Source organism: Schistocerca nitens, chromosome 2 (assembly GCF_023898315.1).
Source record: "Schistocerca nitens isolate TAMUIC-IGC-003100 chromosome 2, iqSchNite1.1, whole genome shotgun sequence".
NCBI lineage: Eukaryota > Metazoa > Arthropoda > Insecta > Orthoptera > Acrididae > Schistocerca > Schistocerca nitens.
The window spans coordinates 489769738-489794503 of record NC_064615.1 but is presented as its reverse complement, the minus strand read 5'-3'; the positions used below and the strand labels follow the sequence as shown (position 1 = coordinate 489794503).

The 24766-nt window shown below is 41.0% G+C and overlaps 1 protein-coding gene across 1 annotated transcript in view; it reads left to right on the top strand.

Moving 5' to 3' along the window:
• The first annotated feature begins 5256 nt into the window (after positions 1 to 5256).
• LOC126236432 (lysosomal acid glucosylceramidase-like) overlaps positions 5257 to 24766 on the top strand; it is a 143702-nt gene continuing 124192 nt past the window's right edge. The window contains exon 1 of the mRNA XM_049945735.1: positions 5257 to 5413. Within this exon, the coding sequence (XP_049801692.1) occupies positions 5362 to 5413 (52 nt within the window). The 5' untranslated portion in view covers positions 5257 to 5361. The remainder of the gene's footprint in view (positions 5414 to 24766) is intronic.

Genomic DNA, 24766 nt, shown 5'->3' with positions numbered 1-24766 from the left:
ATTTGGTTTCTATGTTATTTTTCCTTTCATGTTTCCTTCTTTCAGCTAAAATCGCCTTTGCTGTAACGTTTTTGGAGTTTAAAATCTTTTTGCTGAGATAACTTAGTTCAAGATAATACTCCCTAATGTGTTTCAGCTTAAAACTTATTTTTTGTATATTTATCGGCGGCTCTACACTTTATGGCCTGACAATATCGTATGGTTTTGCTGTAATGCACCCTGGATCATTACACATTATGCTCCATGTTCGTTTGACATACAGTGCCATCGCTTTAGACTTGATGTCGGTTAGACCCATTCCTCCATTGCTTGGATCCAAAACTGCTGTCTTCACCGGCACTCGAAACAATTCCCCTTTCCACAAGAACTTTGCTAAGGTGGACATGATCGTCTTCGCCACCACTGATGGAATGGGGAGAACCTGTGCTATGTAGTAGGCCTTGGATAAAATATACGTGTTGATAAACAGTATTCTCTGGAACTGGTCTATGCTACGTTGACAGTTTTCAATCAAAGCTCCTTTGATTTTTCTTGCCACCTCCCGCCAATTTATTGCTATCATTTTTAAAAGGGACGTTGTCAATACCATTCCAAGAGCTTTGTGTTCATTAACGTGGTTCGCCCACAAAATGCGTAAGTTAGCAAGCCGCTTTATATTTAGAAATTTACTTTTATTTTCATTTACCCTCGCACCTGATGCGGAACAGTATTTTGCAAGTATCATCTCTAGTTGTGTCACATCTGTTTGGTCTCTGATGATTACGCCTACATCGTCCGCGTAAGCACCAACCACGGTCTTTGTTCCTTGAATGGTAATGCCTGTCAGCCTGTGCTGTATCTGTCTCAAGAAAGGTTCCAGCGATATGACGAACAGGAGCATGGATAAGGGACTTCCTTGGGTAACACCCCTTTTTATTTCAATTTTTTTTGTCAGTTGACAGTTAACGGAGATTTGTGCAGTAACACCCATAGCCATGTTCTTGATGATGTCGATGGTTTTTGGCAGGAAGTCCATTCGGCGCATTATCTCTATCAGGTATTTGTGATTAATTTGATCAAATGCCTTATGGAAGTCTATGAAAAGCAGTCCACATTTTATGTTACTAGCCTGCGCTAGCGCAGTGACATCGCGATACAAAGCCGCAGTTTGTAAAATCGTTCTTCTAAAAGCACAAGTCTGCTGTTGGCCTATGATGTCAGCAGTGCATGGTGTAAAGCGCTTGTTAATTACTCGAGCTATAATTTTATAATCTGAATTTAAAAGCGAAATCGGCCGTAGGTTGTTTATTTTTTTGCAGCCTCTGTTCTTCGGGATCAACACGATTTTGCATTGTTTGAACTCTGCAGGCACTGGCTTTCCTTGTAAGACTTCATTGACAATTTCGGTGAACTTTTCTCCTATTAGGGTCCAAAATCGTTTATAGAATTCAATGGGCAATCCGTCAGGTCCTGGAGATTTTCTAGCAGGGGAGCTGCACACGATTTCTAATACATCTTCCTTGGTGATGTTCGAAGAAATGTTCTCATCATCATCTCGCGATATTCGTGGAAGATATGTACCAAAGAGCTCATCGTATTCTTCTTCGTTTGTTTCCCCTGACGCAAACATACTTTCATAGTACGCTGAGATCTCTTTAATTATTTCCTTCTGGGTGGTGATTATGGTACCATCATCTATTTGAAGTTCATCCATGAAACTTTTTCTTCTATTCTTGGCGTATCTGACAAGGTGGTACAATGCAGCAGTCTCATCTTCAGTGACTGACTTTGCTTTGGATTTTATTTTAAGTCCCTCCAGCTCCTTACGTTTCAGACTTATTAACTTTGCTTTTATTTTCTTGATGTCTTTTAATCTTGTAGGAATTGCATCTGTCTGATCGTAGAGGTCCCTGAGCACGCTGTAGTAGAATTCTACAGTCTGTTTCCTTTCTCTGGCCATATCTATACGAAAAGATATTAAAACTTTCCTCAGCTTCGGTTTCGCTCGTTGTGTCCACCATTCTATCACACTTGGAAAGTTGTTCAGTGAACGGAAACACATTTCCCAAGCTCTGGTTAGGGCATCTTGTAAGTATTCTTCTGATAATAACGATATATTTAGATTCCACTGGGTTCTTACTCTTCGGGTGGGTTGTGGTGATAAATTTACGCAGGTCAACAACGCACTGTGATCGGAAAAACTTACGGGAACAGTTTCTGTTTTTAGTACTTTATCTGCTAAATTTTCCGATACGTAAATTCTGTCAATTCTACTACAGGAATTCGCAACAATATGAGTGAAGTTCACCATTGTTGAGTATTTTATTTCCCACGCATCTTTTAATTTTAAATCAACAACAAGACGTGTCAAGTCAGTTGAGTAATTGAAGTTGGGGATTTGATCCTTTCGACTCAATACACAATTAAAATCTCCCCCTATTATAAGCTGGAGGGGGTTTTTCCTCAGTAAATAAATTACGCATTCATTAAAGAATGTGGCTCTTGCAGCTCTATTACTGCTGCCAGAAGGAGCATATAAATTGACTATAGTAACTCCTGCTACATTTATTCCAATACCTCGCCCCGATTCTAATTTATCAACGTCATGTACGGGGATGCCTTCTCTAACTAAAATGGCCGTGCCAACATTCGTTTCAGTGGAAATATTGTAAAAATCAACGTAATTGGAAAAATTTAATTGTGGGAATACCACTTCCTGTAGGAGAGCAATATCCGTCGCTGACTCATACAGAAACTGTTTCAGAGCAGCTATTTTAACATCCGACTGTATCCTATTAATGTTTAACGTGGTAATCGTATATGACTGTAACATAGGGGAGTGACCATTCTCCCGCTAGTCCATCATTTCATGCCACTCCATGCCGGATACTTCCTGAGAATCTGACTGGAGAGCACCGTCACGGTTTGCATTAGAACCTTTCTTTTTACTTTTCTTGCGGTTGCATTGACACTAGCCTTCACCGAATGTCTGCTCCGCCCACCCCCTGAGCAGATTTCCACCGAGAGCGGTGTCGGTGGATCTGAGGGGCAGTCGTGTGCCATCATCTCGACTGCCAAATGAATAACAGCCCGAACATAAGAATGATGTACAAACTTCGACCATAGATACTAGTAGACTGGCTTTGCTGTGCAGAAGCTATAGGGCTGGTGTGGCTACAACATAAACCACGTGACTGTTGGCAAAACGTGGCGGATTTCAAATCAGCGGTCTGCCATGCTATCGTATTTTACCCACATTTCTCAATTAACTGCCAAACGCTTCCAACAAAAATTACTTTTTTATTTGCGAAAAATTATGTCAGAACTACATTTGACCTGGATTTGTTCACAGTGCCATTTACAAAATTTAACAAATACATCGAGCGCCCCTGTGGTGGGCAGCGGGACGAAATTACTATAAACTATCAATTAAAGTAAAATGTCGTTAAAATTATTTTAAACAGTAAGAGTGGGCTCGTGTCAAAAACTTAAACATTGGATTCGCCGCGTTTTGAGCTCTAGTCACTTATAAAAGAAAATGGGATACGGGAATTATGTCAACTACAGGTGCCAAAATTGTCGACTTTAGGAGCAGGTCCATTTTAGAGTATCAATTTTAGGTGCACTTTAAAGGTTCAGTTCCTACTATTTTTTGTCGTGCGGTAGCGTTCTCGCTTCCCACGCCCGGGTTCGATTCCCGGTGGGGTCAGGGATTTTCTCTGCCTCGTGATGGCTGGGTGTTGTGTGCTGTCCTTAGGTTAGTTAGGTTTAAGTAGATCTAAGTTCTAGGGGACTTATGACCACAGCAGTTGAGTCCCATAGTGCTCATAGCCATTTGAACCATTTCGCCTACTATTTTTACAAAAGTTTAAACTATCAGTTTTAAAAAAATGATATTTTAGATGAAAGGTGAGACTTTGAAGTTTCAGAAAATAATTTTGGAGCCTACATTTAATTAATAGTATTAGAAGGTAGACAAAATTCTCTTCATGTGTCGACTATAGATGCTCTTACCTTATTACAATCTCACTTGTATATACAAAAAGGCGCGTATGTGCAGATGGCTTAAAGTTTTTCCGTTTCAGGGACTGTATCCAAAGCTGCCTTCGGTTTTCATCCTTAGGGAACCTATGAGTAGGAACGAGAAACAGTTATACTTACTTCTGTAACCGAATTATCACAGATACTTTCCAAAATGTAATATGAGTCTGACATTACAGGCATCACTTTCAACACTTTAAATTACGTGATACTCTATTTCAAGTTTAAAAAACATATAAAAGTCACTTCAGCAGATTTCAATAAACGCATCTGCACTATCATAGAAACACTTACACGTGAAATGTAATGCCATTTCCCCCGACAAAACGCTGAGTACAGCCTTAAGCGCAACACGAAACAACCATGTTTTGCCAACATTCACGTGACTTAAGCCCAGAGATGTTGGAGCCACGAAAATGACGTCAGGGCCAGTCTATTATATTTATGGTCGAAGTGTACAAACCAGTAAGTGCTCTGTGACGATTTTCGCTTGTTTGGTCTTCCGTGTATTGCTATTATTTTTACTTTATGGCTATACCCATCAGTTCAAGTCTGTCTTTGTAAAGTAACATGATGTATGAATCACGCTCCAAAGGAAGAAGGATGGAACATTAGAGTTTAACGTCTCATCGATGACGACGCTATCAGAGGCGGAAAACAAGCGCGGAATGGGAAAGAGTGGGGAGAGAAATTGACCCTGGTATTTCAAAGGAACCAACGCGGCATTCGCCTTAGGTGATTTAAGGAACTAACGGGAACCTTAACTTGCACTCCCGAATAAAAGTTCTGTGTCTGAATACGGCACCACGTCGCACGGTAAACATACCGATACAGCACATGACTGGCTGACTGACAACATGGACTCTTTACAATGGAGCATTCAGATATCTTTCCTATAGAAATTCCAAACGTTTTTTTAGCGACTGCTTATCCCCATATAGCTGATCGTTGGGCTTAAGAGTATATCCAGAGCAAAATTTCACTTCTTTGTATATGTACTTTGACAGATACGGACTGCCACGCAATTATACGGTGGTTAGAAATAGGAAAAGAATTTGGCCGCTAATGCGAGGCAACAAGGTGAAATATTTCACGTGAAAAAAGCTTAATCTAGGAATGACCTTCAAGTTTATCGCAAGAATATCCCCCTTTCATACTTGTTAGTGCCTAAACACCAGTTGTTGACGTGATTTTTCCGCATTTGTCATGTACGTCATTTGTCAGCGAGCCGTTAACCTTGTACTTACGGTTCTATGTCGAGGCGCTCTCGCTTACCGGCCGTAGTGCATCAGCGTTCAGCGAGTGTGGCGGACGGCTCTGGGATCGCAACAACACGGCAGCATGGCGGCCGCTCTCCTGACAGCCGCAGTCTTACTGGTGGCTCTGAACGTCGGTAAGTGGTGCCAATGAGCGAGACAGTGCGCTGAAACGAACCGTTCTGAGGCATCAAATTTGTGCGCTAAATAGCGACTCGTAGCATCTCATCGCCGCTACGACACCACACCTGTGTTTGCAGATCTATCGCTTTCTTTATCGGTCAAACAATTTATCATTTTTCATTCGCATAACTAGTTTAAAACATTCTCTGAAGTAAGGGATCGCCGGTTTGTTCCGTTAAAATAAAGTAATTTCAAACTTCGTGGCAGATTAAAACTTTACGTCGGACGAGGACTCAAACGTGTTCAAACCTTTGCATTTCGCGAACAAGTGCTCTACCAACTGAGCTATCCAAGCACGACTCAAGAGTGCCTTCACAGCTTTACTCTTCTACTGTCCAAAGCTGTGAGGGCCGGTCGTGAAACGTGCTTGAATTCTCAATTGGTGGACAACTTCATCGTGAAAGACAAAGATTCCAGTTTGTAGTTCCGGTCCAGCACACAATTTTAATCTTCCAGGAAGTTTCAGATCTGCGCAGACTCCGCTACAGAGTGAAAATTCGCCCTGCAAACTTAATTCCCTGTCCATCTCCTCCACTATAAGGCAGTCCTAAGGTTTTCATCCCGTTCCTTCAGACGGATAGCTGACACCCCTCGCCTCTTTCAATGTCGTCAGATTTCCTTTTACACAAGTAATTTTGTTTTCGTTAACACACTGAAGGAACCATTACCTAGTATGATTTTAGTATGTGTCTGTGCAGTTGCGTAACTGTGAGGCCTGTCGATTTCTACACGCAATGTGTAAACAGATATCACAGTTACGCTTCATGTGTTTATCAGATAGATGAATCAAATGTATTGTGCACTTGGTATTGATCTTAGCCACGAGTAGCAAAGATATACTTGTATATTGTGGTTTAAAGCACGTATGAGATTCAACAGGTTTAGCCTGTAGAAGGCTACTCTTTACTCCGTATTAGTGGATTGAAGACATTTAAGAATTTGCTGCTAAATTAACTTTTGTAGAGATCACAAAAGCCACAACAGACAACAATGGCGAATGAAGCCTGCCCTGGATTTTGCAGTGGAGCACTCCCATCAGTTGACGGAAGTGGTTTACAGAGGCAGCAGAAAATCTAAATCAATGTGACCATCGGTAATGTGTGTTTATAGCCTCTGTGTCAAATCTCTTGGTGGGAGAGAGATCAGCAGCCACAATAACCGCGGTAACATAAGTGGATCGACAGATCTGTCGAATAATTAAGGATTCTGAGTGGTTGTAGAAGATGGACTGTATTCGGGTCTCAATATAGATTGCATAATACGTGTAGATATAGGCAGAACGAGGTCGCAATGCCCTAAAAGGTCATGTGCAAATGAATTGATAATGCGTAGCACGAGGCAACAGACATACCTGTTAACCTGTTGTCTTTTTCTTACTGAGATTTCATGCGTTTCGTATTTCGCAGGATTCATCTCGAGTGATGTAGCCTACAAGGATTTAATCCTAACGAAAAGTCTGTTGCTTATTGTATCAAATTTTCAGTGTGGATCGTTATTCGGCGCAGTACTGCATTTCTTTCTTTTTATCGATAGGCGTATTTCTATTCTCCATTAAATGTCTTTTAATTTTTTGTTTTGGCAAAATCACTTCAGGCAAATGCTCGGATGGTTCCTATTATAAGACCACAGCCGACTACATGTGGCATCCTTGTCAAACTGAAACTGTCGGTTGCTTTTAAACTGTTATACCAATAGCTCCCTAAAAATTATCCACGGATGAATAAAACTACTGCGGTACAGTTACCACTACTACTACTCCTGTTGTTCCTGTTTGATAATAACGAGTTGCAAACTTTTTTCTTAAAATCATTAGGCCACTACTGGCTGCTGTTATCAGTTATCATGATGATCTACTATGATGTCCTCTGTATGACCTTATACAACTTTTTTTAAATCGTCAGGCACACCACTTATGTAATAGGACAATAACTGCGTGACACCGATACTGAATGTCAATCAAATTTTTGTGGGCAAGTTATATCCTGATGAATCTGAGAGCAGTACATCAATGCGTCAATTATGTGCCCACTTGTTTTAAACGGTTTTCCAAACCGCCTTACATATGAGCTGACTTGGCGACCATTCCGCTTCACCCACTTAATTTAAATGCATACCACCTAGAAACTGTACTGAACGAGCGTTAAATGTTTCACAACAGCTGATCGCAGCACCGTTCTCACTTTAGAAATAAGGTACCTTCATTCTGTTGTCGTTGGGAAAGTCTTGAAATACTTTAGGATGCTGTCTAATGTTCCTCAAGTGATCGCTATCTACGAAGGAGTGCTGTAAAGTAGTACCTCTGAATGGTCTACTCTGTTTTCAGTATCGGTTGAGGTATTACATGTCATGCTTGTGATTTATTCGACTGTCCCGCTCCGCTGACGCAAGTTGCAGCCATCTGCCGCTAGAGGGCTCAGAATTGAGGCGTGAAACATGGCCGTATGTAAAGCAACTGTGTGGATGTGTAATCGAATTTCAAATTCGAAGAGTTAGTCCACACATGGGTCTCCCTATCCTTCAGCATGACAATGCCAAATCACACACGAGCGTTGCTACATCTGCAACAGTCCGACGCCGTGGCTTCACCGTCATCGGTCATTCTCCATACAGTCCCACCTTGGCTCCATCCGATTTTCATTTGTTTACAGAACTTATGGAGCACCTTCGAGGACTTCACTTTGATAAAGATGAAGCGGTGCAAGCGGAGGTCAGCATAGTCGAAAATTTTACAGTGACGGCATCAATAAACTGGTATTTCGTTGGGAGAAATGTGTTCGTCGCCGAGGTGACTATATTGGGAAATAAATGCGTAGACGTGAATAGGACGTAGAATGTTAGCAACATTTGTTTTATTTAAAGATGCTTTATGAGTTTTCACGGGCAACGGCCTTGCCACAGTGGATACACCGGTTCCCGTGAGATCACCGAAGTTAAGCGCTGTCGGGCGTGGCCGGCGCTTGGATGGGTCACCATCCCGCCGCCACGTGCTGTTGCCATTTTTCGGGGTGCACTCAGCCTCGTGATGCCAATTGAGGAGCTACTCGACCGAATAGTAGCGGCTCCGGTCAACGAAAACCGTCATAACGACCGGGAGAGCGGTGTGCTGACCCCATGCCCCTCCTATCCGCATCCTCACCTGAGGATGATACGGCGGTCGGATGGTCCCGATGGGTCGCTTGCGGCCTGTAGACGGAGTTAGTTTTTAGTTTTTTTTTTATGAGTTTTCACATAAAAGATTAGGAGGTATTATTTTTCTGCATGCTTTCGTCGAAACAATTTAAAAGCTCCACATATCTACGCCACGACGAATGCCAGTCGCATGTCAAGTTAAAAGCATTATGGATACGGTGTCTCATGAGTTATTTGTATAGCAATCTGTATTTCTATTCGTGATATAGTACGACCTAGATCAAGACATCTTCTATGAGGCAATCCTGTCCCCTAACGTCTAAAGTACCAATTAAACACGAGAGGCTCTATTTGTTTCGAAAATCTACATAAATACTGCCTAGCTATGCACAAGGCAACTGGATTTCGTATAACTCCTGAAAGCAGTGACGTGTAATAATGTTAGAAACCATGACGTTAATAAAGGGCTACTGTAAAGATTTATTCTTCCTCAAAGCTCTACATTTTGCAATGGATAACATGTAAAAATATGATTGATGAATGAATAGAACTATGAAGTCGCCAAGTTTGCAATTTGCACTCTCCAAATGTTCTATGAACGTCGCACGTCGCACGTCCAGGCGGTAGTCAAGTTCGTTCCAGATCGGACAACCAATGCAAACCTTTCAGAAATCTTGGTCAGAATCGGGATTTTTAATTTAATTACGGGACAATATGTCGCAAACAAAAAATAATGAAGGGCTAATTTATGTAACAGACTATTTGTTTACGAGTACATGGAGTAAAGTAGATGATCTAGTCGACATGAATAGTATAAGTATTGAAGTGGACATTATCCCTGTTAGTTATTTCATCGCCCTCCCCCTCTATGGGCGAGGGGGAGGGATGGAGGGGTAATGGGGCGTGGGAGGCTGTCAGCGGTTCATTCATCCCACTCTTCAGACCATGGACAAGTAAAACTAACCGAGACGAAAAATACTAATATAAATGTGAGATATTTACAAGCGAATTAAAAAACTTTACGGGTGAAATTATTGAAAGTTTTCTATATACGAAACTTGACTTTCTTCATTTGTAATTTAAAAGAGGAAAAACTAAAGGTAAAACTGAAAACAATAAGTATATATTGAAAACATGATGTAAAACACTAATATGAAAAAGATGCAGTTCACTGTTACGTAAACAGGAAGGAACTGCCCTGTTGTTGTTGCTGTAGGGCAAAGGTTGGGGATTGAGGAGGGTAGGAGGGTATGGGGGGTGTAAAGGTGGAGGACTGATGTGTGGTGTCGATGGACCAGCACTCAACTGTGGGAGGCAGGAAGGGATAAGCAGTTGTGGGTGTCAGTAAGGCCACAATTTTAAGGGGACCAGAGAAGGAATGGGATACAGAAAAATGGGTAGTGAAATCTGGGTAGAGTAGGAGAAGGGACCCCTGATGAGGTAGAATGGCTGACATGGATTTATAGTTGGAAGGATGGGTAAATGTGGGTTGTAGTTCTTGGTCTGGGAGAGGGAGACGGAAGAAATTTCGTTGATGGTGTGCAGGTGCAGAGTTGGCGGAATGTGTCGGTAGCTTGCTAGGATTGGAAATAGAGGGGAAATAATAGGTTATCGGAGCCGAGTTTGCAGATGGTGTAGGTTGTTAGGGAATGTTCATTGTAAGTGAGGAGAGGTGGGACTTTGATGGGATGGTAAAGGACTCATGTGTTCGAAGGTAAATGAATGCGGATAGCGAGCCGGAGTGCTTCACGTGCAAGGATATGGAGAGACGTATAACTTAGGTAGGCAGATGTCCAAGCAACGTTTTTCGTAGGACAGAATCTGTGGGATCAAGTTTTTGTAGGTATGTTGGAAGGGTGCAACCCCAAAATACGAGCAGTTAGTAATTTTTGTCTATTGTGATCTTTCTGTTCTACATCTAGATCTACATACGTACTCCGAAAGCTACGGTATGGTTTGCTTCACTTTCCTGTTCCCCTCGGAAATAGAGCGAGGCAAAAACGACTATCTATATGCCACTGTATGGGCCCAAATTTCTTGTATCTTCTCTTCCTCGTCCTTACGCGAAACGTATGTTGGCAGCAGTACAATCGTTCTGCAGTCAACTTCAGATGCGAGTTCTCTAAATTTTCTCATTAATATTCATCGAAAGGCACGCCCCCTTCCCTCCAGGAATTCCTATTTGAATTCCCGAAGCATTTCCGTAACACTTGCTTGCTGCTGGAACCCGCCGGTAAGAAATCTAGTAGTCTACCTCTGAATTGGTTCGATTTCGTTTAATCCGACCTCTTATGGATCTTAAACACTCGGGTAGTACTCAAGAACAGGTAGCACTAGCTTCTTATATGCGGACTCCTTTACAGATGAAGCACACTTCCCAGAAATTCTCCCAATAAACCGAATCTATCATTCGCCTTCCCTACAACAATCCTCATATGCTCTTAACATCTCATACCACTTTGCTACATTACGTACAGACATTTAAACGACGTGATTGTGTCAAGCATGACACTACTAATGCTGTATTCGAACATTAAGGGTTTGTTTTTACTATTAATTCCGGATTAACTTACAGTTTTCTACATTTAGAGCTCTGTGTCATTCAATACACCAAGTTAAAAAGTTTTTCTGAGTCATACTGTATCCTCCTACAGCCACTCAACATGGACACCTTCCTGTACACCACAACATCATAGGGGACAACCGCGAAATGCTGTCCACCGTTTCCACCAGGTCTTTTATGTAACCAGAAAATAATAGCAGTCCTGTCACACTTCCCTTGGGGTACCTCTGAGAATATCCTTGTCTCTGATGAACACTAGTAGATGAGGTTTCCATGTCAGTTGCCGGACGATTGTTAGTCCAAGATACTTTAGAGCTTACGCCTCTCGCCATATGAGGCTATTTGAAGCACCAAGGAATACAGTTGAACATGATCGTTTTGATGGTTCGTGTGTTACGCTATGGGGAGGCAGAATATCACATGGGGCTAATGACCTCCAAATCTTTCAGCACGGTACACTAGCCGGTCACTTTTGTTTTAACATCGTACTCCTAATTCTCTTGCGCGTCTTTTCGGGGGTGCATTCGGCCATGGCTTCATTTCTGTGGTTGACACTGCACGACAGCAAGAAACCATTGCCAACTTTGTCACCAGCACGGGAGCAAATTTTACAATATGCATTGCAGTCCTGGGTGACACATTCTATTAATCTTCGCAATACCAAGTGGGAGGCGGGCGAGGGGTACTTTATGCCCACCTTTTGAAAATATTGTAATCTAGAACGTTTCTTATATTTCAAAATTGGAAATCTTCTACCAGATTTAAGGAATGTTTTAAATTTTTCAATTAAATTTATCCCAAAAAATTAAGTCTTATTAAAAGACGTCCCTTTCCCCATTGAATGTCATATTCAATATTTTTAGGTTCAGGACCGCTCACATCAATATTTCTTTGAAAAGTATGTTGTGAGTAAATGTCGTCAACAACAATTAACGAAATTTGAATTTGAGAAAAAGATGTCATGGTCATTGGTGGTAAATGTTATTGAAAGAGCGTTGATGTTGCAAATAATGTGATAAACAATATTTTCAGTATTTGGGCACTACTTACACATCATAACCTTTTAAAAAAGTATGTTGTTAATGTAAGTCTACAAAATTAACGAATTAACGAAAATGGCTTTTTAAGATTTTTATAGAGTGGATATAAATGGCCCCCTGCCCTTGGCAATGCGCGTTATGGAAAACGCGTTGGTTTTACGAGGGCTAAGAATCTAGTAACGCCTTCAGTAATGTGGGGGACCATCATAGATTGCTGTGACTTAAGTGTAATTATTATCTTTGAACACAAATGTCATTTCTGTTCGTTTCACTGCATACTTCTTTCAATTATCTTCTGGACTACACTCTAGCAGTTCTTTCCATGCGTGGCCCAAGTTTCATCGAGTTACGTTACTTGGCAGCAACGCATTATGCGATAGTTATTTTCGTCCTTAAGTTTTGCACATCAGCGCATTTTGTGAATATAACCGTCGACATCACTTCCTATGTTTATGTGGGGACATAGAACCGCCGGCTCTCTACCCAATAATATCGCTGCCCTACCGCAGCAAGAACAACTGTAACTTTGCCAGATCAGTTCTCTGTAGTACGCGCTCTATGCTATACGTGTTGTGTATACGCTACGAGAATAAAAATATTCATATTCATAGTAAATGACGGGAGTGTGAGTGATTATTTATCGTCGTAATTACCACTCCCGCTCATCACTACCTACATTTCCTTCCCATAGCGTAATTCCGGCTACTACAGTCATCTGATCAAAACAGAACTCCTAAGGTACCTTTAATCATGAATGCTAACTATGTCCGCCTCCGTAGCGTAGCGGTAGTGTTTCCGCCTGCCATGCAAGGGGTCAGGGTTCGATTACCGGCAGGGGACTCGTTGTTTTGTGTCTCTCGTGATCATAAAAACTTTGCATAAGCGGGTTATAAGTTGTGTTGACGCTGACACTGAACGTTGTTTTACATGTTCCGTACAACAATTTTTTTATGTCTAACTATCCTCTTTCCCGGCTTTGAGACAAAAGAAATTTGTACTGTATAACTAATTGTTGGGTTTGTTAGATAGTTATTACAGTACACAGACACTGTACGTCTCTTTATCGCTTTAAAACCAGTTCACAGCTAATCTATAAAAGACAATGAACACAGTACACGCATTGCTGTACCCGCAATACGCGCATTATTGTGATTGTGGTGTCTGGCATTCAGTGAGGACTGCGTCAGTCTGTGTCGTGTCGTGTCGCTATTACGTTTCGTCTTCCGTGTCTTTTGTTCTGCTTGCGCGTTTTAATTGACTGTGCGCTGTGTGGCATACGTCTTCTAAAAGGAAACGCGTTGTCTTATCGTTAGCAGACAAAGTAAGGCCTCGAACAATTAGACCAAGGCCTGAGTGGTAGGCAGTTAGCTGAAATGTTTGACCTGGGAACGTCAATAATTTCACACATAGAAAGTACTCAGTTTTAAACTTAGTGTCTTTGCTTGTGAATAAAGATGGGAGTCCGTCGAGAAAAAGCAATGAAAAGAACGCAAAACTAAGAGCTTGAAGAGGCCGTATTCAAGTGTCTTTTGGAGCAACGAGAGCCCTCTTTCAGGACTGATTGTGGAAAAGCAAAAATTTTAGCCGAGAAAATCGACAGTTTGTTTTCATGCAAAGCAAATAGTGCCTGTCTACAAAATTTTAAGGCAAAGCATGCTATTCATGACTTGGATTAAAGTGGCGAAAAATTATCAGCAGATCCAAAAGCAGCAGAAAATTTTATTGAAAAATTCAAAACTTAAGCAGAAACGTACGGTTCTGAATTTTTACACAACGCAGATGAGACAGACCTTATTTTGAAGGCTTTAAGTGAAACATTTTTAGCTTCTAAAGGGGAAGCTAGTGCTCCTGGGCATTTAGTAAACACCATGTTACCGTTCTGACCTGTACTATGAGAAACTAAAAAAACACCCCTTCTGTTAATAAGAAAATCGGAAAACCCGCGATGCTTCAAAAATGTGAAAAAACTTTCCATATTTTACAAGAATAAATCAAAAGCCCGGATTACTACTACTTTGCTTAGCGTATGGTACGATTCAGTTTTCATACCTGAAGTAAAAAACAATACCAAAAGGCCACGGGGAAAGATAACAGTAAGGTGATGTTAATTTTGGATATTGCACCCACCCACCCCAAAGAAAGCCTCCGTGACAGAGAAGATATACATTTTAAAACACTCCTCCTGCCGCTAAACGCAACGAGTCCTCTGCAGCCAGTGAACCAACTGGTTGTCCAAGCTATGAAGCGACATTACAGAAGACAACTGTTGAGGAAGCTCTTGACAGAAAGTTGAAGCGAAGAAGGCATTGTGACTTATCACCAAAAATTGAATTTAAAAGACTGCTCTTGCATCGTGATGGAAGCGTGAAATTTGGTGAAGACAACCACTTTGAAAAGGACTTAGCTAAAATGAAAGGCATTTCAAGCAAAGATTAGGTGCAGAAATACGATGATGAAAAGAAGAAGCGTGAAAAGGAAGAGATAGAAAGAGAAACAGCAGACGACGAAATATAACTTGAGGACATAACAAAGATCCTTTTGAAAATTCCTGGACGTCCCGATTGCAGTGCAGAGAATATAGGCGAGTGGCTTGCTTGTGATTCTTCGGAACGTGGATTCCAGATTCTTAGTGACGATGAAATCACTCACAGTGTGAGAGAAGAAACTGATGGCCAGGACGATGACATTGTCACTAAACCAGATGCTGGAGCAGATGGAGCAGCAGCCTGAGTTCGGCTATATACAGCTGCTCACGTCAAGCGGATACGAGACTTGGCTCTACGAAAAAAATTTAAGACAGCAAAACAACTGACTGTGGACGATATGTTCAAGAACTGAAACTGTGTGTAAGTACAGTACTGTACAAAATCCAAGCAAGATTGTTATGTAGTCATTAAATTATTGTTACATTAGTGTTTATACATGAATTTATGTTTTTTTTAAAGAAATGACCTGTTTTCATCATTGTTTATCCAATTATCCAGATCTTTGATTAACCGGATCTGGTCCAGTCCCGAATCATCCGGATAATTGGAGTTCTACTGTTCTAAGTTGTGATCTGATAATGATACCAGTCGAAGCGACATTATAAATGAAGAGATATATTGAGCGATCTAGACGGCTTAGTCCACAGAATATTTTTCGTTAATATCATAGCAATTCCTGTCACCATCTTCATCCGACCAGAACTGATGGTCGCCCTGCAGGAACTTCAATGAAGATGTTAGCGCTATATAAAACTGCATTAGAAGCTATGTCCTTCATGCGATGTACCGCTGTTAAGGAAATAGTGCAAGTTCGGACAATTTCAAAGTAGCGAAAGTGTTATCAGTTGGATTATTTGTTCGTCCAACCTAGTGTTCGAAGCTAATAGCGCCTTTTGGGGCCGGAACTACAATCTTTGCCAAAGGAGACAAGCTTCACTTTGCTGTCCCTTCTCTCACTCACCCGTAATAAAAATCAACAGTTTTATAACATTAATTTAGGTAAAATATTCCCAAATAAACATCACTATCTCATAACATTAACTTATTTTACTGATTGAAGTAAGGTCAGACTCAAAACAAACAAAAACAATTAAATAAATACAAAAAATAAAAGATGAATACTCATTACACAGATAATACATTTAAAATTTCACTTTCCGAGTTTTTTGGTCAAAAGTGTTTATGATCTCATCACATTTTGTGGTAACAGCTCGTGTGTGCTCTATTGAGATTGTGTTCTGATTTGTTAATCTTTGTTAAGCAACGGTGCTCCTCAAATTTTTTAAATTAGGTTCAGCATGCTGAAACTCTTTTCTCCAAAGGAAACAGAAACTGTGATAATAAGGAATATTTATAAGGCTGTAGAAAGATTGGGATACCCCTATACCAATATATTTTTATGATACATATATTTTTTGGGATAATTTTTTATGAATTGAACTTAAAGTGGATGATGCAGTCGCATCTCGCAAGTCTCTATTGCCAGTGCATGGTGTTTGAAACTTAAAATTAAAAAAAAATTTTTTTTCGTTGTTAAGGTCTTCTAGATAGCTGTCTGGCAGTTGCATTGTTTTGGTCTTTAAGTCCTCTACATCTATTTCTTGATTTGGATTCCACACAAAAAACTAAACTTTGCATTAGTTTTCACCAGTGCCTTAAACGTGCACCTCCGCTCCATTAACACTCTTGTCAGTTGTTTCAACATCCTGAACATATCCTTCTGTGAATGTTCACATGCCTCAGTCTCACAAACCTCTTCGGTCATTTTTTCTTTCCACTAATCTTTTTTTCTCAGAATTCCTTGATAGCTCATTATTTTCTGCTAATATTTTGGCCTCAGAAATAGCTTCGGAGTATAGAAGTCTCTAGAAGCTTTAAGAGAGCTCAAAAGGACTTGAATATTTCGAGCAGCTTTATCAATAGTAAGGCCTCTCTTTGCAGAAACTCATTTACGTGATCTACTTTTTTAATATTGCATTCCAGTAACAACTTAAATCAATGAATCTGAGTTTTCTCATATTTTTAAAAAAATAGATATAGTCTCGATTATTGTTTCTGGTATTGACAGGTTATAAGTTTCAACGTCTTTCAGAGAACCTTCGTAACTTGATCAAAATGCTTGTAAATAGCTTCGACTGCCTCTACTCTTGCTGTGGGATTTCAACGTTATGGGAACATGCTTTTGTAAGATTTTCCATCTTGAATTTGAAGGCGTAAAAAATAGATATAAATGACGGAAAGTTCCAAAAAAATATTTGAGCTTCTGCAGATGCGTCGGATGCATGTGTTACTACTAAATTTAAAGAGTGAGTAACACATGCTGCAATATAGAGCAGCTCATTCTTCTCAAATATTCTTGACTGGACCGCTTTGTGCTGTCGTCATGAGACTGCCATCTGCAGTATTTCCGGTTCAATCCATGTTATTCTATTTGACTAAGACCGTCTTATGTTTTGTCTCTAACTGTAAAAAAGCCAACAAAACTTTCCACAACTACTCAGTTATTCGACTTGTCGTAGTGAACTACTTGAGTCATAAGCTCATTGTGGCTTATATCTGGAGTGCAGTCAAACATTAATGAAAATATATTTATATCTTGTCTTATTTTGTTGGTAATTACGTCAAATAACTTATTTCGTATATTTTTGGAAAAATAGCTAATCTGGCCCTATATGCAGACAAAGGGAGCACTATAGTGTGATATGGGGTCAATGGTATTTCGAAATTTATATGAATCATCTGACTAACCAAATTCTTTTTTGTTCCTCACATTCCAACAAAAAGAACAGCATCAATAATACAGCGCAACACTGCTCTCCAATGAGATTCCTTTTTCTTACCCTGGTTTTATAGTTTTCTATCAATACCCCTGTTTATTAGACAAAAGTATACAGCGTTCCATGGATAAAAATAAAGCCTACGTTTTGGTGAATTTTCATGGCGAGGCAATTTCCTTCTAAACTTTTTCCAATTAATCATCCTTTCCTCTTTAACTAAGAATGACTTTGACTTAAAATCTGAACCAAAGTGAAAAATGTTTGTTTTCTGCTCTCATTTTTATAACATAACACCTTTCAATTCCAATCTCTTCAACCTCACAATTCAGACTCACAAGTCCCATCTTTTGATGAAGATCAGCTGATGTTCCAGGAATTGGTGTTTCATATTTCACTGCATCGTCTATTTCCTTTTTATTCGAGGCATCTTAGTGGTTAACTTCAATTTCGCCTGAAACCAAAAATTATAAAATCGATACAAAACCTGTGAGATTTACTGTCCTTTTTTGTTGTGGCAGTTTTACAATAACGTTAAGTAGTTAATCCCTTAAAAATGACGCATAAAAACGGACAAAAAAAGAAAGCTATCTATATTTAGTCGGTTATAGTCTCTATCAGTAATGATAGTCTCTATCAGTAATGTAAAATTTGTACGATAGCATGAGATAATGCAATAAAAATCTACCGTTATTTGCTTCAAGCTTACACAAATATTTTCATCCGTAACTTTCTATTAACATTTATACTCCATTTCATCTTCTATTTCATGTGTATACGTCATTGTTTTAGAACATACAGCATTCAACTCCAGTATTTTATACTAGCTTAGCCCTCACTGTTTCGCACGTGTAGACTGTATGGTCTACACAGCTTTTTTAAATAGAATTTTTATGTTTTTCACAAACTGAAACATCTTCTAAACTTTTCACGCTATTTAAGGCCGTAGAAGAAGGTTTTTCCCGAATGTACTTCTGATCAAAAAGCCATTCTGGTAGGTGAGGTCAGAGGTCTTTGTTAATCCTGTGTCTTGAATTCTTTTGGTGATATTTCTATAAAAGCTTTCATTCGCTAACACACGTATCCTCAGAAGTTAAATATGAGTAATCATAAGTTTAGTTTCAAAAATGTTTAAATATAGCGAAATATTTTCATAAAAATTCTAATCCCCTATTTCACCGCCTTAGGGTAACTTCCAAAATAACAGTGAAACACGTATTTTTTTATTTCTACCCGAGAAGCCAAATACAAGTTTTAAGAGATTTAGCTTCAAAATTGTTTCCGTAGTGAAGTATTTCCATAAAAATTTTCATCTCCTTATTTTACACCTTTAGGGGTTGAATTTCCAAAAACAGCGAAACACTTGATTTTTTATTTCTGACCGAGAACCCAAATACGAATTTTCTTAGATTTACCGTTAAAAATACTTCATAATGAAATATTTTCATAAAAATTTTAAGTTTGTATCCTTAGCGGTTTTGGGCATGGCTATGACGAGTCAGTGAATCAGTCACGCCCTATTTCACATTTCACCCCTTTAGGTGTTGGATAACGCTAACACACGTGTTTTATATTTCTAACCGAGAAGCGAAACCAAAAATTTCATAGATTTAGATTTAAAAATGTTTTTGTAACGAGGTATTTTTATAAAATATTTTATCCAACTTGTATCTCACCTTTCGATATTAAATTCCAAAAATACTGAAAGAGATATTTTTTTATTTGTAACCGAGAAGTGAGATACCAATTTCCGTAGATGTGGCTTTAAAAATACTTTAATATTTCTCTAATAATGATTTATTTTCAGTGAAAACGGTCACCCACTATTTCACCCCCATAGGAGTTAAATTCCCAAAAATGCTGAAACAAGTATTTCTTTATTTCTGTCCAAGAAACCAAATACCATTTTTCGTAGTTCGAGCTTCAAAATTGCCTTAACAGCGACATGTTTTGAAAAACCATTCATCGCGTTTCACCCCCTTAGGTGTCTAATATCGTAAAATCCCTTCTTAAAAGACGCCTACAGTATAAGACCAACACCCTCTGCAAATTTCAAGTTTCTATCCCTATTGGTTCGGGCTGGCCGATGATGAGTCAGTGTCAGCCAAATATAGGACATTGCCTTATATACATACAGGGTGTATATAAAGTTTTTTTTATATACAAACGTTCGGTATGGGAACCATGAATGACCCGACAGACGTCAACACGGTAATCGAATTCTTGGCATACCCGTTCCAGCATGGCATCGTCGACTGTGGCAGTTGCTTCCCGTATTCTCTCCCGGAGCTCTGCTACATCACGTGTTAGAGGTGGTACATACACCAGATCTTTAATGTGTCCCCACAGAAAAAAGTCACACGGAGTGAGATCTGGTGATCGGGGAGCCCATTTCATGAAACAGCTGTCCACTTTTGTAGCACGGCTCGCTCCACACCTGAACTCGCCATGTTTGCGACTGTCGGCATATTACCAAACTACGCTGTGGCGTAGAATCATGCAACATATTTTGTGTGCAGACATAATGACCTTTCTAGACTCTGAGAAGCTCATCTGCAGAAACCAGCACTGTTTTACGGAACAGTGGTCATGCGAGACACTGCTGGCCATCTTTATGCATGATATACAACAGGCTCTAGATACCGGATCCCAGGTTGATCCCATATTCCTCGACTTTCGAAAGGCGTTCGACTCAGTTCCGCACTGTCGTTTGCTCCATACAGTGCGCGCTTACGGTCTATCCGATAACACTGCGGTTGGACAGAAAGTTTTCTAACAGGCAGAGAGCAGTATGTCGTCCTGAATGGGGAGACTTCAACAGAAACAAGCGTAATACATCCGCTGCTTTTTACGGTTTACATAAACGATCTGGTTGATGGTATTGACAGCGGCATTAGACTGTTTGCCGATTATGCTGTAGTCTACAGGAAAGTAGTATCATACGAAAGTTATGAACAAATCAATTAGGATTTGCAGAAAATAAATAAGTGGTGTAATGACTGGCAGTTATCTCTCAATATTAGTATGTGCAACCAACTGCGTATAACAAAGCGAAAATCCCCATTAATGAAAGAGTACAAAATAAATACCCAGACCTTGGAAGCGGTAACATCCGTCAAGTATCTGAGTGTGACTATTCGAAATGATCTCAAATGGAACGATCGGATTACACAAGTAACGGGTAAGGCGAACTCTAGATTGCGGTTTATTGGTAGAATCTTGAAGCGATGCAGCCCTTCAACAAAGGAAATTGCTTACAATACTTTAGTTCGTCCAGTCTTAGAGTGTTCGTCTGTATGGGACTCATACCAGTTGGATCTGATTCAAGAGATTGAGAAGGTCCAAAGTAGAGCGGCAAGATTCTTGACTGGTACATTTAGCCATCGCGTAGAGCGTTACAAATCTCATAGAAAGTTTGAAGTGGGACACACTTGCCGATAGACGACACGCTAAACAGAAGGGGCTGCTCACTAAATTCGAAAATCCTATCTTCGCCGAGGATGTAGAACATATATTATTACCACCAACTTCAAAATCGCGTAATGATCACCATTCAAAGATAAGGAAAATTAGAGCTCGTACTGAGACGTTCAGACAGTCGTTTTTCCCTCGCGCGGTCCGCGAGTCGAACAGTGGGAAGGGGAGGGGGGGGGGATATGACTTTGGCCCGAATAGCGCCCTCCGCCACACACCGCTTGATGGATAGCGGAGTATATATGTAGATGTAAAAAAAAAATTTCAGTGTTTCTCTTCAAACGCAAACATGCAATCTGCAATCTCTCGACTTCAACGAACTTGAACTGGGGTGGTGGCAAGAGGTTGGGGCTGTGGGGGCAGAAACGAATATTTAATACTTAACCTAAAAATAAAATTTCACCCAAAATTTTCTGCCCCTTAAATTATTGTTCCGCCCAGACCAAATGCTCCGTTAGCGCCCCCCCCCCTCCGCCCCCATGCCTTCCCTCCCCCCTCTCAACCCCCGCCCCTCACTGGATACGGCCCTGGCACCGTGTCTCACATTCACCAATCACACTCGCTGGTTGAATCATACATTGAGAGGTTGGATATTTTACACTCGAGCCATTAGGTAAGCTGTCTCACACTTATGTGGCATGAGCTCAGGGGAAGTCCTTTTATCTAAACAGAACTGATACCACGACGGATCCTTAAAAGTGAGGTTAAAAGAACTTGTTTCTTAGAACAATAGACGTAACAGTGAGTCTTTCTAATAAGGTTATGCAGCATGGAACAAATCGCCTAGTCTTGGTGGTTTGTTACGTAATGGAGTAACTGTCTTCGTACTGATGCTTTGATTACTTCAGTAGCTCACGTTAGGTAAATCAGTACAGTTGCCTTCGAATGAAAAACAGAACAGCTCTCTGTCACAGAGCTATTAAGCTACACAGAGATAGCGTTAAGTACTACAGTACTTCGTGCACTAAAGATAACCGCACAAAGTGAAACTTGTGTATTACAGAAGTTTATTAATCAATCTGTCAGCCATTTGCAACTTACCCTGAACTCAGTAGTCTTTCATTAGTATCGAAGGCTAGACATGCAGAAAAGCAGCATTTCCCATTGCTGAAAGCCAGGTGTGAATGAACTAGTGTAGAAACCAGTTTGTCATTGCAACACCTCAGTATCTACCAGCCGATAAGAGCAATACAACTTACCTGTCTTCTCTAGATAAAAGAAGGAAACACTAATTAAATATGAAATATTTCTATGAAGATAAGTGTAATAACATTGTGTACTTGTTGGCATCGGAGCTACGCTTCCTGCAGAATTTAGTTTACTGTTTTTGTAGGTTGTGTAAAAGTAAGTAAAAGGACATGAACATTTCTTTACTCATTATTTGCTGACTGGACAATGAATGAAACTTAATTCCCAACTGCAGGGTACAGCCCACATGCAACTGGGATGGGTCGTTCTTACAGAACTTTTTTTTCTTCTCTCTTACTTTCTATCCTTCAGCCAAATCCAAGTGAGCTGGGGATGTAAAACAGTTCTCATTACTACAGCAACTATACACTGACGTGACTAAAGTCATGGGACAGCGAAGTTCACATACACAGGTATCGGTAGTATCCCGTACACAAGACATAAAAGGGCAGTACATTGGCGGAGCTGTCGTTTCTCCTGTACAAGCTGCTGGTATTGGGGGTACCCGTGTCGCACGCCCGCCTGTTTCAGTCCTATCTGCGTGGGCACGCATTCCATGTGCAAGCCGATGGTGGTGTGTCAAAAGCGCGCCACATTCGAGCTGGTGTACCGCAGGGATCCGTTCTTGGCCCTCTGCTGTACTGTCTTTACCCCGCCAACGTCCCGAAGACGACGCCGAGACTACATCTTGCGCTCTACGTGGATGACACCACGCTCTACACGAGCAGTATCTGCGCGCAGCTGACGCGCAACGAGATCGGACTTTGCACTACCAAATGGCGGCTCAAGTTCAATGCTAGGAAGAGCCAAAGTGTGGTGTTTACGCGCAGGCGCATTCCCGATGCGCTGCACCAAATGCGGGTCATGGGAGGCCCCATTCCGTGGTCTCGCACTGGAAAATACCTCGGCTTCACCTCGGACCAGCGCCTGACCAGGGGACCACACATCCGGGAGCTAGAGGCCGAGCACTCGGAAGGACTCTCTTCCTGTACCTCTACTTAGCCCCACGACTACTCTGCCCACACACTGCGGAATCTCGCTGTACATAGCACTCATCAGACCGGTGCTTGAGTACGCGGCCGTGGTGTGGGGAAACGCGGCAAAAACCCATTTGCAGACAGTGCAAAGAGTTCAGAACAATGTCCTCAGGCTGTCGTTTCATCTGCCTCGAGACTTTGGCACGAGGCAGTTTCACGACGTCGCTGGAAACCCGACGCTGAAGCGACGCTTCCGCGGGCTCGCGACGAGACTTACGCGTTGGCGAGGACATCGAGAAACCCGCTGGTCAGTGGACTACGAAACCAACTTCACTGGCGCCCGGCTGCTAGATGGCCGGACCTGCTCCTGGAATGATAACACGGCAGCAAGAGGAGAAGAATGCAGCCAAGTGACAATCAAGAAGACGAGCCGAAAGAGAAGAAAACGAATACTTTACGATTCACCGAAGCAGGAATAGCAGGCTCTGCTTAACCTGCATCGACCGTGCATGGACTACACGTGTGTCACGTCTGTCATTTGTACTCAGGTGTTTCATGTGAAATGGTTTCTCAGGCGATTATGGCCCAATGACGGGAACTAACAGACTTTGAACGTTGGAGCTACACACGCATGCGACATTCCATTTCGGAAACTGCTAGGAAATTCAATATTCCGAGATCGACAGTGACAAGAGTCTGCCGAGAATACCAGTTTTGGAGACATTACCTCTCACTATGGACAACGTAGTGGTCGACGCCCTTCACTTAACGACCGAGAGCAACGGCATTTTGGTAGAGATGTCAGTGCTAACAGTCAAACAACACTGCGTGAAATAACAAGAGCTTCTATTACTGGCAGTTAATTCCTCTAGTCGTGACTAGTGCGTCTATTCTGCTGGCTCTTGTGCCAGTAGTTGTCACTTGACATACAACGAAGATTATACCAACGTTCGTGACGTTTTGGTTTGTTACGATGGCTATTACTGCTGTTGTGATCATGGCTGTGTTGTTCACCCTGAGCATTTGTTTGATGCTCAGAGTCTACCACAAGATAGATGCCTGATGTTTTATAGCTGTGACTGTTGCAGGTACTAGTAACAGTCCATTTATTTGTTGCTTGACTTTACCTAGCCTATGCGTCCTTGTGTATTAAATCTATTTAGTCGAGCACTGCCATAAATTCCTCTAGGTTAGAGGCTGATAAATTACTCCAATACATCAGTGGGCGATTTTGCTTTTAGTACTTGCAGAATATCGCAATACAACATAGGCCCATTCCAGCATCACGTCTTCTTGATGTACTTTTCAAAGTACCATTTCAGGCTTCCTTGGCAGAAGTTGCAGGATTCAGGATTGAAAATTTCTTTCCTGAATCTTCCTTGTATTCCATTTGACCAATACTTGTCCACAGATAATCTCTCGAATTCGTTATGTGTACAACAGTATACTGCTGTCTCTGTAGCCCAGAGTGCAACATCTCTTTGTACATATCCACTTACTAATACGAGTTTTTAAACGTCATTTTATGAGTGTAACAGCACACCTTGGAATGAACGAATAAATACAACGATTTTCCCGTCCAGAGTGAACGTTTGGAATTAACAGTGTCTAATAACATTTTCTTCCCCTAGCACAGATGTACAAGTGCAATTGAGCTCAGGCCCCACCAGGCATTG